This window comes from Amphiura filiformis, chromosome 18 (assembly GCF_039555335.1).
Source record: "Amphiura filiformis chromosome 18, Afil_fr2py, whole genome shotgun sequence".
In the NCBI taxonomy this organism is placed as follows: Eukaryota; Metazoa; Echinodermata; class Ophiuroidea; order Amphilepidida; family Amphiuridae; genus Amphiura; species Amphiura filiformis.
This window is the reverse complement of record NC_092645.1, coordinates 65456259-65474798: the sequence shown is the minus strand read 5'-3', so window position 1 is coordinate 65474798 and position 18540 is coordinate 65456259. Positions and strand designations below refer to the sequence as shown.

The 18540-nt window shown below is 36.6% G+C and overlaps 1 protein-coding gene across 1 annotated transcript in view; it reads left to right on the top strand.

Annotated features, from left to right (window-relative positions):
• The window catches only part of LOC140138936 (probable lysosomal cobalamin transporter), a 33297-nt gene extending 19237 nt beyond the window's left edge, over positions 1-14060 (top strand). The window contains exons 9-16 of the mRNA XM_072160719.1: positions 296-421; positions 1385-1605; positions 3551-3653; positions 5682-5786; positions 8050-8196; positions 9302-9344; positions 11440-11540; positions 13375-14060. Of these exons, the coding sequence (XP_072016820.1) occupies positions 296-421; positions 1385-1605; positions 3551-3653; positions 5682-5786; positions 8050-8196; positions 9302-9344; positions 11440-11540; positions 13375-13488 (960 nt within the window). The 3' untranslated portion in view covers positions 13489-14060. The remainder of the gene's footprint in view (positions 1-295; positions 422-1384; positions 1606-3550; positions 3654-5681; positions 5787-8049; positions 8197-9301; positions 9345-11439; positions 11541-13374) is intronic.
• The last annotated feature ends 4480 nt before the right edge of the window (positions 14061-18540 follow it).

Genomic DNA, 18540 nt, shown 5'->3' with positions numbered 1-18540 from the left:
AGTAAAAACGTAAATAATGGGTGAGGCGCAGTGAGGCGCAGCCGAACCCATTATTTAAATGTTTTTACTGCCGAGGACACATTATTTGCATGTAAAGGATAATGCTGCACCCTTTATTTCTATTCTATGACCAGAAAATAGTGCAATTTAAAGAGAAAATATCATTTGTTGGCACAAATATTTGAAGTTGTTTACTTCAAGGTGGAGCGGGTTCGATTTTTTCTGTGAGCGGCGCTCTTGCGGTTTTTGAGGCCTTGATGATAATACTGGATTTATTTCTTCAATCCCTTTTTAGTCTTATGGTATGTCAGCATGGCCAATTGATAACATTCGAGGATTTCGTAATGCAAAAGAAGAGTTGCAGGAGGTACAAGATGAAGCAAGGGCAAACAAGGAGCAGAGAAGGCATATTAGAAAAAAGGTACAAATTATATCTGTTACAGGAGGTACAAGACGAAGCCTTTAAAGATGACATTCCCATAAAAAAATCAAATTTTGGAATTCTTAATATCAAGGTAATTGACCTTGGGTCTGAGTGGACTTTCAAATCCTTGAAAGTACTTATATAAAAAAAGGTTTATTTAATCAGTTATTGACTGTTGAACTATGATAATCCATATTCAATCCTGTGTAAAGCAGGAAACTAATTAGCCTATTATTCAGAATAGCAGTTAGGCAAAAATATCAAAGTATCAATTACAAAATTATCCATATCTTGAAAAGTATTGATGCTATGTATATAATTTTGGTATCATTTTGAAGCTTATTGTCCCATGCTTACATTTTTAATCAAATCATGAAATATCAAAAATGCGACTTGTTCCTGTATTTGTCAGAACGGGTCACATATGTGACCCGCTCCCACAAAACCAGACATAAGTCACTAATTTTGAAAATTGAGTTTTTGATGTCATCATTTAGTATAGGTCTTCAGCTTTCATTTGATACCAAAATTATGTTTCTGGGACATGTGGCCCGCATTCTATGGTCTTTCAATGGGAAGGGGAGTAGCGACACATAAGGAAAAGGCAAATGCAAGAAAAATGGCTTTAAAGTTGTAAACTGAGATGTTAAGGACTTGGTTTTGGCTCAGAAAATGTTAGGTTTGGGTGCATTTTAGACGTAAAAGAATGTTTTGTTTTCAGTGGTAGGTTAAAGTAAACATAAAGGAATCAAAAAATAATAAGAACTGAAAAACAAAATCTGCAAGGTTTTTCACCTCTTTCCCAAATTTGACTCGCCATATCTCAAAATGACTGAGTGCGACTTATGGCGGGTTTCGTCAGAGCGGGTCACATATATTATAGGATTTGGGCTGCTTTTCATGAGCATTATTATCAAATCCAGGGAGTAACAAAAAAAATTCAATTATCCGTCCTTCCAGTATCGTGAAAACAGAAAGAAGATGTCATCCAGAGACAAAGACAGACTTGACAACTTACAAGATGAGGAAGATTTGATACAACGCAAAGAGCGCCACCTTGTGACAATACAGAAGAGTTTATGGTATAAATGCGGGGTATGTTGGCGTCCTTTCCAAGTTGTGCTGGGAATTGCGTTGATTCCTATGGGGATATTGGTGTTCATATCGCTGATTTTGACAAGGTAAGGGATTGGTCAATATTTATGCTAGGGTCAGGGTTTAGATAAGGGATTGGACAATATGGCTATGTTCAATCTCCTCCCAAATTTCTGAAGCTTAAAATGTGTATAATGCTTTTCCAATAGATATGGCTCAAAATAAGCTAAGGTGTCATAAAAGTGTAACACACAATTATTTTTCCAGCTCTTTTCTTTTGGTCTCCAACCAGGTTTAAATTATAGTATGCACATATATCGCTCATAATACACTAAAAGAAAGATAAGTTATAGACCATTTACTTCACAAATTTAATTTTCTAGCCCTTTACGTGACGTTATATTTGACAGACACAATTTTGATGATTTTCTGCAATCAAATAAAAATTTATAAAGTATTACATAAGGTATTTTGTGGTTATTTAGGTGTAGGACCTACAGCAACTGATTGTGGAAAAAAATGTGTCCAAATATTACAATAAGGAGGATAAATTGTTATAAATAAAATATGTGTGTCTGTCAAGCCATAACATACGCAAGATGTCTGTCAAATGTAACATACAGAATAATAATTTGGCAAAAACAGTAGTTCAAGATGGGAAATTGAATAAAGATCACATGCAGTTTATAAATCACATGTTTTAAAACACTTTTATAAACTCTAAACTATCATCATAATGTAAACATAAAGTGATTTTTAATTTTTTAAACGTATTATGATGTTACTTTTGACAGACACATACAAATCTTATGTATGTTACTTATGCACAAATGTTTGACAGACAACACTTAACAATGGATTGTGTCATCAAAAAGCTTCTCCTCACAAAGTGATAGTGCCACAAAGCTAGGTGGAGCTAAATGCTATGTCATGTAGCATAATTAGCTGTATCACCCTAGTTTAGCAGGAATTACAGCACCGCTTGCGTATGTTACTATTTGACAGACATTTCAAGAAAATTTTTAAAATTGTTATATGTTCAAAAAAGATGGCAGCCACTTACAAATTGATTATAATATGGAGAAATTAAGTTATTTACAATAGATTTACCCTTTAGTTCATGCTTCAAGTCTTTGTTTATAAAAAACTGAGGGACTTCAAAATCAATCAAAAGTTTGACAGACAATAGTAACATACGCAAGGCCAACTTTTAAATCCTTTTTTGATCTGTTAACTTATAATTCATAATGCCTCTTTCTGTTTTTTTGATTGGTTTACTGCACCATTTTGGGAAACAGGTCACATGAATTTCTATAAGGATCCATAAAAAAAATTAAAAGCTGTTGGCATTTGGCATGTTACAAATAAAAGTCTCTTGGCATGTTACAAATAAAAGTGTAAAAATAGGCATTTTTACAGCTATTTTTTATTATTTTTATTATTTAGAGTGAAAGGATTTTACTTAAATTGTGTATGCTATGTCTTTACTACCTAAACTTGCCACTAAACTAGCAAATATTCCATTTCTATAATTATTATTTAAAAAAAAAGATGTCAAAATATATGGCTATAATATGACACCTTAGCATATTTTGAGCCATATATGTATCTTAAAAATAATTCCCACACAAATTTCCCTGAAGTCAAGAGCTGCCATTCACCACATTTTCAATCTTTTATACCCTTAAAACTGTGATGTCCGACATCATTCTCTCGACTTTTGGATGGTGCATGCATGCACATTAATATTTGTATTTAACCATTTGATTGGAATAGGGCATTTAATTGCAATATCATCACCCTCATAACCAAAGTGCCTAAGTCATTATTACATGTTTCTCATTTGCAATTTTGATTTTCTGAGTAATAAACCCAAAATTAATCAAATTTCCAGCCGCATTCTTCATTAACGTATGGAATTCATCTCTTTTGATGTATTCCACACATTAATGAAGAATGCGGCTGGAAATTTGGAGCTTACAACTCTGGTACTCTATGGGTTAATCTGTGATGACCTGTTTTGTATTTCAGCGTGGACCGCTTCAAGCACTCACTGGGGGCAAAGACAGGTTATGTACTACCAGAAAGACACTACCCGAACCCTATTGATATGTTCTTACTGCTATGTCAACAGGTAAGAGGGGCTTATCAAGGGAGGGAGGGGAGGGGAGGGATATAGGAGAAGCTTACTTTACATTGTGTTATGTACTACCAGAAAGACACTACCCAAACCCTATTGATATGTTCTTACTGCTATGTCAACAGGTAAGAGGAGCTTATCAAGGGAGGGAGGGGAGGGGAGGGATATAGGGGAAGCGTACTTTACATTGTGTTATGTACTACCAGAAAGACACTACCCGAACCCTATTGATATGTTCTTACTGCTATGTCAACAGGTAAGAGGGGCTTATCAAGGGAGGGAGGGAGGGGGAGTGATATAGGGGAAGCTTACTTTACAATGTGTTATGTACTACCAGAAAGACACTACCCGAACCCTTTTGATATGTTCTTACTGCTATGTCAACAGGTAAGCGGGGCTTATCAAGGGAGGGAGGGGAGGGGAGGGATATAGGGAAGCTTACTTTACATTGTGTTATGTACTACCAGAAAGACACTACCCAAACCCTATTGATATGTTCTTACTGCTATGTCAACAGGTAAGCAGGACTTATCAAGGGAGGGAGGGAGGGAGGGATATAGGGGAAGCTTACTTTACATTGTGTTATGTACTACCAGAAAGACACTACCCAAACCCTATTGATATGTTCTTACTGCTATGTCAACAGGTAAGCAGGACTTATCAAGGGAGGGAGGGAGGGAGGGATATAGGGAAGCTTACTTTACATTGTGTTATGTACTACCAGAAAGACACTACCCAAACCCTATTGATATGTTCTTACTGCTATGTCAATAGGTAAGAGGAGCTTATCAAGGGAGGGAGGGGAGGGGAGGGATATAGGGGAAGCTTACTTTACATTGTGTTATGTACTACCAGAAAGACACTACCCAAACCCTATTGATATGTTCTTACTGCTATGTCAACAGGTAAGAGGGGCTTATCAAGGGAGGGAGGGGAGGGGAGGGATATAGGGGAAGCTTACTTTACATTGTGTTATGTACTACCAGAAAGACACTACCCAAACCCTATTGATATGTTCTTACTGCTATGTCAACAGGTAAGCGGGGCTTATCAAGGGAGGGAGGGGAGGGATATTGGGGAAGCTTACTTTACAATGTGTTATGTACTACCAGAAAGACACTACCCAAACCCTATTGATATGTTCTTACTGCTATGTCAGCAGGTAAGAGGGGCTTATCAAGGGAGGGAGGGGAGGGAGGGATATAGGAGAAGCTTACTTTACAATGTGTTATGTACTACCAGAAAGACACTACCCAAAGCCTATTGATATGTTCTTACTGCTATGTCAACAGGTAAGAGGAGCTTATCAAGGGAGGGAGGGGAGGGGAGGGATATAGGAGAAGCTTACTTTACATTGTGTTATGTACTACCAGAAAGACACTACCCAAACCCTATTGATATGTTCTTCCTGCTATGTCAGCAGGTAAAAGGGGGCTTATCAAGGGAGGACCTCTGACCCCAATTCTGTGTATACCCTATAGTCATCACATACTGACATTATGTCGTCAATCTGCAGGTATTTCCGTTAGACTACATATTCTTTGTAGGATTGGTGGTATATTTCTTGTTTGCATATGACCTCTGACCCCAATTCTGTGTATACCCTATAGTCATCACATACTGTTATGTCTTCAATCTGCAGGTATTTCCGTTAGACTACATATTTTTTGTTGGACTGGTGGTATATTTCTTGTTTGCATATGACCTCTGACCCCAATTCTGTGTATACCCTATAGTCATCACATACTGTTATGTCTTCAATCTGCAGGTATTTCCGTTAGACTACATATTTTTTTTGTTGGACTGGTGGTATATTTCTTGTTTGCATATGACCTCTGACCCCAATTCTGTGTATACCCTATAGTCATCACATACTGTTATGTCTTCAATGTACAGGTATTTCCGTTAGACTACATATTCTTTGTGGGACTGGTGGTATATTTCTTGTTTGCATATGACCTCTGACCCCAATTCTGTGTATACCCTATAGTCATCACATACTGTTATGTCTTCAATGTACAGGTATTTCCGTTAGACTACATATTCTTTGTGGGACTGGTGGTATATTTCTTGTTTGCATCTATGGCTGGCATTAGAAGAATTGGGATATGGTTCTGCTGTGTTAAGGTGAGTGCTTTAGGCCAATTTTTAAAGTACAGTTTCATATGCCTTTTATTAATTATTACTGTTCTGAACAATTTTGCTGTTTCATTTAATTCCCCTTTTGAAAGCTGTACACATTAACCCTATTCTATTACCCCCTATCAATTTCGTGCCATATGGCACGAAATGGCTTAATATGCATGTAAAATAATTATTTACACAAATAAGGTCTTATCTTTGGAATAGTTTTGATAATTTATCACTTCTCTATCAACAAAACACCTTTTTTCCTAATACAACTACCATTAATACATCATAAAATGGTTTAAAATGTTGGAAACCTGCATATTTTGACCATTTTTAAGCCAAATTTTGCCCAAAAAATAGCCCAAAAATGTCCATAAACTTTTTAAATATGGTCCAAAGTAATAAATTATTTTGAACTACAATCTAGGCAACTGGACTTACGTTTTTGAGTGGGAAATTTTCACGTTCTATCCTGAACGCATCATCAGCCCGACTGATCTTCTGGCGGTAAAAGTTCATTGACCTGTGAAACGGATGTTGTAGTATCACAGGTCACTGAACTTTTACCGCCAGAAGATCAGTCGGGCTGATGATGCGTTCAGGATAGAACGTGAAAATTTCCCACTCAAAAACGTAAGTCCAGTTGCCTAGATTGTAGTTCAAAATAATTTATTATTTACTACCTGGATGAATGATAATCTTCACAAACATATGGTCCAAAGTAACTCAGATTTCTTTTTATTGTAGAAACACAGCAGTGTATTTAAAACTGCCTAAAAATGCCACATTGATGTACTCATACACTTCAAAATTGTAAATGAAAATAATTTTTTGATGATATTTGGCTATGAGCTCATTAATTATTCATGAGCTAATTTGCATAATATTTACATAGTTAAATATTAAACTTGTTTTTAGCTGCGGGTAGCAGCTCTATAAGTCACCATGTCTCTCCGTCTGTTCGTCCGTTAGTCCGTTAGTAACAAACGCTAAAAAATGCTGTTACGTTTGCATTGTTTGTCGCATGGCTATGATACTTGGTGAGGGGGAGGGCATATACCCATGCCCCATACTGGAAAAGAGTTTCATTCCAAATTTGGGAAAATGAGGGGAAATTGAGGAATTTAAGGGAAAATGAGGGAAATTGAGGGAAGTTAAGGAAATTGAAGAGAATTAAGGAAATTGGGTGTTTTTAAAGAGAATTAAGGAAATTGAAATTTTTTTTTTTTTCCAAAATTCTTTTTTTTTGAAATTTTTTTTTCCTAAATTTTTTTTTTTTAAATTTTTTTTTTTTCGAATTTTTTTTTTTTTCCTAATTTTTTTTTTTTTTCTGAAATTTTTTTTTTTGAAATTTTTTTTTTCCGAAATTTTTTTTTTGAAATTTTTTCCAAATTTTTTTTTTTTTTCCTAATTTTTTTTTTTACAAACTTGAACCTGCTTCAAGACACCAACACTGCAAAATTGAATTCCTTGTCCCGCAGCGACCGCTACGGATCCGACGGTACTTGTTCTAAAAGCTTAAAGTCCAAGCTTGCCAATGGTATGCCACTTATTGGTTTTTACCCAACCAATAACACTGTAACGCAGTAGTTAATATGATACCTCCACAACACTCAAATATACCACTTTTGTGGGGGTAATAGAATAGGGTTAAACCTGTAGGTTCGCAAATATTTGTTTGGTTTTATTTGAAAAAAAAGGCGCTTTTCTGAAATAAAATGTAGATAGCGTAACAATAGAAGGTAAGGCATGTTGCATCTCTTTTACACATCATGAGTGTGGAACCACCCAAAATAATACCCACTAATAAGTCTGAACATAAATGGTGCAGTACGAATGTACTCATTGCATGGTTCGTGTATATTTCCCCAGAAAGACCCCTGTTTTGGGACCATGCAGCTTTGAAAGATCCCTGAATTTTTGCAAAACAGATGCTGAAAGCATTTGAATATATGTTATTTCAGCTGTAAAAGATGCCCAAATCGCCCACTCCTCTCATTTCTTGTTTTTGTAGAGGTGGTTTTCAACCAGAAAACCAAGAAAGATAGACTGTTGATTTGGACATTTGTAGCTTCATAAGACCCCCTTCCCTTTTATCGATTACTGATGCAAAGTATGGGCATATTAAGACTGATTTATTTCTGAATCTAGATCACAAGCCTTGTTTTTACAATGTTACTGATTGGCTCAATAAATCATGTATAGCCTCTTGTAGCCAATCAGCAGATAGCTTTGATATTATTTGCACTTCTTTTCACAGATGTACAAGATCAGACCGCACAAGACCAAGCCTCAGGGCCTATTGTTCTTATGCCTTATCATGATGTGTGTGATACTAGCATTGAATGTCATGTTATATACACTAGCACCAGAGTATATGACATATGGGAATCAGAAATACATACCGGTAGGTAATATGAGTGTCTATAGACTGAGTAACTCGGTAGGTTAACATATACGATTTGACCACACAAGAATAAACCACAGGGCCTACTAATTCTTATGTCTAATTATGATGTGTGTGATACTAGCATTGAATGTCATGTTATATACACTAGCACCAGAGTATATGACATATGGGAATCAGAAATACATACCGGTAGGTGAAATGAGTGTCTATAGACTGATGCACTCAGTAGGTTAACATATAAGATTAGATCACACAAGAATAAACCACAGGGCCTACTATTTTTATGCCTTATCATGATGTGTGTGATACTAGCATTGAATGTTATACACTAGCACCAGAGTATATGGGAATCAGAAATATATATCGGTGCGGCGGTGCCACTGTCAAGTTTGTTCTCGTGCTATAAATTGAGTTCTCTTGAAATTCTAACTGTTATGTATCTGAAAAGTTTTGGCAGCTGATTCTCAATCAAAGAATAAAAGGTTAGTATTCAGGGTTAGCACTAAAAATATCTGGGAACCCACAATTTTGTGCCATACCCCAAACTTTTGGACTTTTTGTTAGCTATATGGGAACTAAATGGATCTCTTACACTTGCATTTCTACATCTGTGACTCCAAAATGTTGCGACAGACCCCCAACTTAGTACCTTTTATTAGCTAAAGGTCCATTCATACTACCACCGCATTTGCGATGCGATGCTTTGCGATGCGGTGCGTTGTCGCACTGCATTATACTGCAAGTACTGCATTGCGATATCGCAATAAAGTTAAATACATTTTAACTTGGAAATGCGACGAGTTGCGTTGAGTTGCGGTAAAAAGTAATCGATATATCGGCATCGCAAAGCAACCCATCGCAGATGCGGTGGTAGTATCAACGAACCTTAAGGGGTCTAATTTTAGTTTTGCATTTTTGTATCTAGGGACCCCAAAATGTTGTGATAGTCCCCTGGAGTTCTGAAAGTTAAGGGTTCTAATTGGACCCCTTTGTTTTAGCTTTAATGCTAACCTTGTTTCCTAATATCATTCATGAATAGATAAATGTAACCTTATTTTAGAATAAATATTCCAATAATACCATACCTTTTCTTTCTTTTCAGTCTAATTCTACCACACCTGTACAATGTACGACAGCTATTAAAGGTAAACTTACTTTTATGATATTATCAAAGATATATTCAAACTTATATTTGACAAAAAAACAACCCTTTTATACCGAGCATTTCTGGTTAATTAATTGATAGTCATCTAAGTGACCAATTAAAATACAGCTTCTAAATAATAAGCTCAATCCTCTTCAGCTGTACAACTCATTCTTACCATGTTTCTGATTGGCTAATTATGTGGTGAAAATAAGAAAATAAGTAGGACTTTTGCCATTCAGGATCCTAAACATGTGATTTGTCATAATCTGGAAAACCCTGTACTGGGTCTCTCAGATGCACACACCACATAATTATGTGGTGTATGCATCTGAGTGACCAATTAAAATACAGCTTCTATTTAATAAGCTCAATCCTCTTCAGCTGTACAACTCATTCTAACCATGTTTCTGATTGGCTAATTATGTGGTGTATGCATCTGAGAGACCAATTAAAATACAGCTTCTATATAAAAAGCTCAATCCTCTTCAGCTGTACAACTCATTCTTACCATGTTTCTGATTGGCTAATTATGTGGTGTTAGTGTATGCATCTGAGAGACCAATTAAAATACAGCTTCTAATTAATAAGCTCAATCCTCTTCAGCTGTACAACTCATTCTTACCATGTTTCTGATTGGCTAATTATGTGGTGTATGCATCTGAGAGACCAATTAAAATACAGCTTCTAAATAATAAGCTCAATCCTCTTCAGTTGTACAACTCATTCTTACCATGTTTCTGATTGGCTAATTATGTGGTGTATACATCTGAGAGACCAATTAAAATACAGCTGCTTAATAATAAGCTCAATCCTCTTCAGCTGTACAACTCATTCTTACCTTGTTTCTGATTGGCTAATTATGTGGTGTGTGCATCTGAGTGACCAATTAAAATACAGCTGCTTAATAATAAGCTCAATCCTCTTCAGCTGTACAACTCATTCTTACCTTGTTTCTGATTGGCTAATTATGTGGTGTATGCATCTGAGAGACCAATTAAAATACAGCTGCTTAATAATAAGCTCAATCCTCTTCAGCTGTACAACTCATTCTTACCTTGTTTCTGATTGGCTAATTATGTGGTGTATGCATCTGAGAGACCAATTAAAATACAGCTTATAAATAATAAGCTCAATCATCTTCAGCTGTTCTTTTAACCATGTTTCTGATTGGCTAATTATGTGGTGTATGCATCTGAGATACCAATTAAAATACAGCTTATAAATAATAAACTCAATCATCTTCAGCTGTTCTTTTAACCATGTTTCTGATTGGCTAATTATGTGGTGTATTCATCTGAGAGACCAGTTAAAATACAGCTTCTAAATAATAAGCTCAATTAATCATCTTCAGTTGTACAACTCATTCTAACCATGTTTCTGATTGGCTAATTATGTGATGTATGCATCTGAGAGACCAATTAAAATACAGCTTCTAAATAATAAGCTCAATCCTCTTCAGCTGTACAACTCATTCTAACCATGTTTCTGATTGGCTAATTATGTGGTGTGTGCATCTGAGAGACCAATTAAAATACAGCTTCTAAATAATAAGCTCAATCCTCTTCAGCTGTACATCTCATTCTAACCATGTTTCTGATTGGCTAATTATGTGGTGTGTGCATCTGAGAGACCAATTAAAATACAGCTTCTAAATAATAAGCTCAATCCTCTTCAGTTGTACAACTCATCTTGCATATTAGTTCTTCTGTCTTGTAGTCAATCAGCAGTTATAGCTTTGATTGTGTTTCTTTTATTTATTCAATAAATCATTAACAGCATAAACAGCCTCTTGTAGCAAATCAGCATGTGGCTTTCATTTTGTGCGTTTCTTTATTTCTGTAACTGTACAAGTGATTCTTACCATGTAGCTGATTGGCTTAATGAATCACATATAGCCAATCAGCAGGTAGCTTTGATATTATGTGTTTTATTTCTGCAGACTGTACTATGACAGTGAAAACAGCTCTACTCACCAAATTTGTCTTTCAACTATGGTTGTTACAATGTTACTGATTGGCTCAATGAATCATATATAGCCTCTTGCAGCCAATCAGCAAGTAGCTTTGATATAATGTATTCTTTTATTTCTGCAGATTGTACTATGACAGTGACAACAGCTCTACTCACCAAGTTTGTCTTTCAACTATGGTTCTTTGGTGCCTGCTATTACTGGGCCAATTGGGTCTTCTTGGCTGTAAGTAATGTGCAGTGCAGTACTGTGCAGTAATTATGAACCCGGGGAGGGGGTAAATTTCCAAATGACATGCCAAAAATACCCCCCCCCCCTCGGCCTGTCCCTTTGCACATACCAAATTTTTGGGATAACAATTTGCAAATCTTAAAATGGCCTAGATATATATTGCGAGTGCAGCAAGCATGAAAATTTGTTTTTTAAGTATTAAGTTTTTTTAGAGCATTCTATTTAAAAGGTGCCCCATGAATGTGTGTCAAAAATCGCTTGGCACCCCTTTTCGGCTGGCCAAAAATGCCTTGCCCCCCCAATTTTACCCTCCCCAGGGTTCATAATTATTGCACAATCTAAATCTAATAAGGAAAGCTGATGTGTTGGTGCAAATATAAATTTCCATGAAAAATTAGCTTGATTTTTTCCACAAAATGTTTGTTTGCACCCCAGACATTGTCCCCTTTGAGGTATAGAAAAAAAAATCGCTATTTAATTCCATCACCTGTATCAGTCCATCGCGGTTGTGACTGAATTTGATCAGTTTGATATGCAATGAACATCCTGTGCGCCATGTATTTTGATCTTTTCGGTAAATCCCATAATTCATTGGGGTAGACCTGAGATGTCGTCATTTGACGTCAAGCCGACTTGCAATTCGCAGTATTGTTGTTCGCTAAACGATGTGCACATCAGCATGGCGTCTATTGACAACATCTCAGGTCTACCTGAAAAGGCTCATAGAATTTACCGAAAAGGTCAATTAAATGACTTAAGGGCTGGGGTATGAACGTTTGGACAGTATTTATTGTGGGACATTAGAGCACATCGGACATATCGAATTGCATTCTGAATACGAAGAATGTCCTTCTGATATCAAATAATTTTGATTTTTTGAAAATGGCAATGTAATACACATTTTATGGCAAATCATTAAAAATTGATATTTTTGATATTTAACAGTACTCGAAGTAAACTTTATAATCTGATGATTTCTACCTAATGTGCAGTGTTCGAATTAAGAAAATAAAAGGGGTTGTCCCATGGACAACCAGGTTGTAATTTCTGGTTGTCCACCAAAGTTTTTGGTTGTCCGTAAGCTGCCACAATCTGAAACAACTACATGTGACCAATATAAAAGTGGAGTAAGTGTAGTCAATTTATGAACAATTACTCTTAAATATTTAACAATTCATCAATTATGTCAGGTTTGAGCAAACTAACATGCTGAAAAAGTGACTTTTGGCTGTAGATCTACAACTGGAGCATTATTTTTGGTTGTCCGGTGCATGTTTTGGTTGTCCCGGGCGAACGGACAACCAAAATTTCGAACACTGCTAATGTGTATATAGGTGGGATGAAAAGCCGACGATCAATTGAAAATTTTGACCTTTCGATTGAAGATATGGATTTTTTTCCCAAAACATCAAAAAAAATTAGGTCTTTTTGGGAAAAAAATCCATATCTTCAATATGAAAGGTCAAAATTTTCAATTGATCGTCGGCTTTTCCTCCCAGCTACATACACTTTAAGACTATATCATTAAATTTATAAAATTTACTTGAGGACTGTTATATCTCCAAAATGTGAAAAATATCAAATTTTAATCATTTGTCATAAAATTTGTATTATATCGTGAATTTCATAAAATGAAAATTATTTGATATCAGAAAGACATCCTTCGTATTCAGAATGCAATTCGATAGGTCTGATGTGCTCTCATGTCCCACAAAAAATACTGTCAAAACGCTCATTCCAGTTCCCTTAATGTTTTATTAAAAATCTCAGATTTTGTCACATATGCAGCATTTGACACTCGATCTTTATGTTACGTCTCTTCCTCCAGTTTATCCTTATTGCTTTGCTTGTGGCACTAATCAAGAAGCGACGGTCAACTATCGAGGGAGAGGTGGATGCATCTGATACAGACGACAGCGACGTTGAGCCACTTAATCTGTAGACAGGGTTGCTAACAAATTTCAGCCCAAATCGCGGGTTGAATAATCGAAAAGTCACCCAATTTTTTCTTAACCATTGGTTTTTATGAGGCAGGAAACTACCGGAAGTCGCAAGAGCCAATGTTGAAAAGTAACCCAAATTTTTTCCTAAACATTGGTGTGTACGGGACAGGACATTGTGAAAGTCGCAGGCAAAATTTTCAAAAGTCGCCAAATTGCGAGTTTTGCATCCCTGCAAACAGTGGCATATCATACCAGAGCTACCAAGCCAAGAGGTCAACATTTTCAAATCGCCCCGCTGACCAGCTACTATAACGACTTTACTGGCACAAATATGTGAGATTTTTCAAAATGGGACAATTCTGACCTAAAACCAGGTCAAAGGAAGATGTACATTACAACTATTGGATACGTTTATCTCAGTCACAGAGAAGAAAGAAAACAGGCTGTACAACCAGTCAAAGTCTCCGCATCACCCGATAATGAGGGCCGATTGTTCCATGAAATGCGACAGGCGAGTCTGCTACGTAATTTCTGCGTATTTTCACGGTCTATTGAGTAATGGCGAAAGTACGCAACGCTCTATCGCGTAGGCACGCAGCGCTGGCGTGTTTGTTAGACACGGCATGATCGAACAATCGGCCCTCATGAATATGTGAGAAATCGCACTATACAAGACACGGGGACTTTGACTGTTAATTTGGTACATGGTCTGTAGTAGTCTGTGGTCTCAGTATTTCAAGCGGGGGAGGGAGAGAAGTCATGTGTCTGTGATGAATATATCAGCTTCTCTATGAACACATATGTGACCGTACAGCACAAATGAGCCGTAAATTCCCTAAATTGTATTCTGAGTTACAGTGTAAAATGTGTTCAGTATTCATCGGTAACTCAAGCTGGCGCGACATCTATCTCATTTTGATAGTCAAACACCAATCAATAATCCCATTGATGAAGTGGATAATAAGCTTCTACCTTAAATGGCTATAGAATTTTTAATAGCTCTGGTCTTTGTTTGCTTTGGCTAAATCCTGTTCAAGTGGTTGGTGACCAGGCATTGTATTTTGTATAGGTATGTATAACCAACAATTAACAATGCGAGAACTTTCTTAAACCTCGTTGACTTGGCGATGATTTGAAATGACCCCAATTATGGCTGTTTGATATTTATTGCCAGCAATGTGGAAAAAGAGACACATGTAGAAACAAAAAAGCTACCATTTTGTTGAAAAGTTTATATAGATGGTAGAAAAGTACATCATTGAACAATTTTTTAAATTTTATTTAACAAGATTACTCCCTACCTTCAAAATCTTATTTTTGTTCAGCCCATTACACGTACAACAACTTTTTTTAAGCCTTATTGTCATGCTTCACTATGTCCGACTACGTAAATAGTCTTAACATAAAAAGTGTGATTCCTTTTATAAGGAGTACTAAGTACATGTATAATATACATTGTATATGCACCTGCTGTCTATCATTATCAGCAGATTGTGTGAAAAGCCTATGTGAAATTGGGCTATTTCAATTGCAGTCCATACACCCCCCATGGAAGACATGATCTTAATCTTCCACACAGGGGGTGTAGATTTCAAATGGAGTCACTCATTCAGTGTCGTCTGCTCCAAAATGGGCTATTCTAGTTGAAATCCATACACCCCCTATGGAAGACATGATCTTAATCTCCCACACAGGGGTGTGTAGATTTCAAATGGAGCCATTCAGTGTTGTCTGCTCCAAAATGGGCTATTCTAGTTGAAATCCATACACTCCCTATGGAAGACATGATCTTAATCTCCCACACAGGGGTGTGTAGATTTCAAATGGAGTCCCCATTCAGGTAACCCCATTTAACATTTAAATTCACACTCCCTATATGTAAGCTTAAGATTAAGGTCATGTTTTACATAGGGAGTATGGATTTCAACTGGTATAGCCCATTACACGCTTTGCGAAAGTGTGCCTATTGATGTTTCTGAAGACAGCTGCCGTTTGTTTATGATGACCCAGTTTATAATTCTGGGTCATCAAACCAACGTGGGACGTTTTTCCAACAAATCCAGGCTGCCGGTCAATCATGTGCCAGTCATGCATAGCGTGATATGCATGATCGCCTGGTAGCCTGGATTTGTTTTAAAAATGTCCCACGATGGATTGAATATGCTGTTACACAAATTTCACTATTTAGCCAATCACACAAATCTGCATGAAAGATGCGATCATGGCCAAGTGTCAATTGGGCTCTTCCATTTAAAATCCACACTACCCCTGTGGAAGATTTTGGAAGTATCTTCCACAGGGGGAGTATGTTTTTCAAATGTAATTAGTCAGGGTCAATTATTTTGAAACCCATACTCCCCCTGTATTATGCATTTACCTATATCTTCCACAACTGGAGTGAGTTTTTCAAATGGAAGTTACCCAACAGTCTATTCTATTTGAAGCTCATACTCCCTCTGTGGAAGATATTTCCATAATCTTCCACAGGGGTAGTGTGGATTTTAAATGGAATAGCCCATTTGTGCAATGAAGTACTGAAAAATGCAACCATTTACACTTTTCTTTTCCATTACTGTCATATTGTGAAGTGCCAAATAGCAGAGATCTTAGTTCAATATGTGAAGAAAATATTTTACTTGATGTCACCATGTTGACATGACACTATGAAAGTTTGACGCTGAAAATCACACTGAAAACCATTTTCAGCGTTACTCTAGCCATTTCCATTGTTACTCTGGGTATTTTCAGTGTGGCCATTGTCTAGAGATTATTATTCATAACAATAGCATGGGCGCTGGGCCAATATATTTCAGTGCCGTGATTAGGACCATTTCAGTGGGATTAATGAACGGCCTCTCGTTCTGAGAATGTTGCGGTCAGTTTTCAGTGCGATTATAGACATAAATCTGATAACAAAAGAACTCTTTTCAGTGCTATTTCAGTGGTATTATCTATTGTACAATTTTTCAGCGTTACTCTGCAGTTTTCAGTGTGATTTTCAGTCTCAATATCTCAGAGTGTGACATTGGCTAAATAAGCTGTATTTTTGCTCAAAAGGGTACTGTGAATCATGACAGTTCTTGTCCACCATTTTGACCCCCTAGCTTACTGAATAAATACCACTCACTGCACCTGGATGGTTTTCCGATCTTGATTTGATTTGACTGGTCTATTGAGAAAAAGGAATGCATGACGTGTTAAATACTGTCAATATATTGTATATAGAAAGTTACATAATATATGTATATATTTTGATATAATTAAATTATGTAAATTTGTAAGTATTATAAAACCTAAAACAGTTTTGACTGCATTTAAAAGTGGATGACCCAGTTATCAGCCCCATCCCCCACTTTAGTCCCCATAAAAATTGAGATATTGGCATCAAATGTTTTTCTCATTTCAGGCCTGAGATATGTTTCGTTAGTTCTATGAACAAAAGATTGGTAGCCTCGTCCCCCCTCCCATGGTATCACCCATACTGTTCTATGCACCATTTTGATCGTTTTTTCCTAATACATTTGGGTGTTTTCCTAATACATTTGGGTGTATTCCTATTACATTTGGGTGTATTCCTAATTCATTTGGGTGTATTCCTAATACATTTGGGTGTATTCCTAATACATTTGTGTGTTTTCCTAATACATTTGGGTGTATTCCTAATACATTTGGGTGTATTCCTAATACATTTGGGTGTTTTCCTAATACATTTGGGTGTATTCCTAATACATTTGGGTGTTTTCCTAATACATTTGGGTGTATTCTGTCGGATATATTCCATAAGAATAAATATAATTGTCAAGTGACAGCAATATTTTCACTGTGTTGATTGCATTATTCCAGAACTATTAGCACATGTAAACCCCATGATTACTACCTGGTGATTGGTTACAAAAAGACTATTCTGGATTTAACTTAGACGGTATATAATTATGACCCATGACCAGACCTGCTAGAGATTAATTTCAGATACTGTTCACTTCACGTGTATATTTGCACTGCAAAATACCAATTTCAACAGAGAGTGGTATTACATGGTCTGTTGATCAGATTGTATACTTGTGAAATTTGAACTGTAATTGACTTGTGATTTCTTTCATGAAAGTCGCTGGTTGTTTCACAAAACTGAACAGGTACTACTGGCCTGGGCATACGAATTTCATTATTCCTAAGGGCTGTGCAAAAATTATGAACTGGGGGGGTAGAATTTCCAAACAGCATGCCAAAAAATGCTTGCCCCTCCTTTTAGCCTGTCAAAACTTGCTTGCCACCCCTCTCATCAGCCTGCCAAAAGATATTTGCCTCCCCCCTTTGCACATGGAAAATTTTTGGGATCCCAACTTGCAAACCTTAATGGTCTAGATATATACATATTTAGGCATTTCTGTGTGGTTTTCCTAAGCCTTTTTAGAGTGTTCTGTTTGAAAGGCGCCCCATGACCATGTGCTGAAGATTGCTTGCCCCTTCTGGGCTTGCCAGATATTGTGTGCCCCCTCTTTTGGCTGCAGTGGCCAACAAATTCTTGCCACCCCCAATTTTACCCCCCCCCCCATACAGGGATCGTAATTATTGCACAGCCCCTAATCAAGCAAGTTGTTAGCTTAAATGCCAGTATTAAATAGACATTATTTTGATCCTTATATTTGAAATCTGGTGAGTAAATTCTATTTATGGTCACACTGATATCTTCTAATTGGGCTATTCCAGTTGAAATCCATACACCCTTATGTGAGACATGCACCTCCCACACAGGGGGTGTAGTTTTCAAATGGAGTCACCCATTCAAATTTTTATAGTTTTGTGAACTAAACTTAGTATATTGAATTCAAAAACGGGTGTGAATTTCTGTGACTTTGTAGGCCTTACTTTACATGTAATTATGTTTGTTCAGAAATTTTGTTCCTTTAATTTACTACCCAGAGACCTTGATAGCCTGGTTTGTTGCTTGTTTAATTAATAATTGCCATTTATGGATTGGCAAAACAAATTTTTCCTTTTCTTACTTAGTATAGTACAGTCACTTCTTAGTTCTTACTTGGCTTGTTCCTACG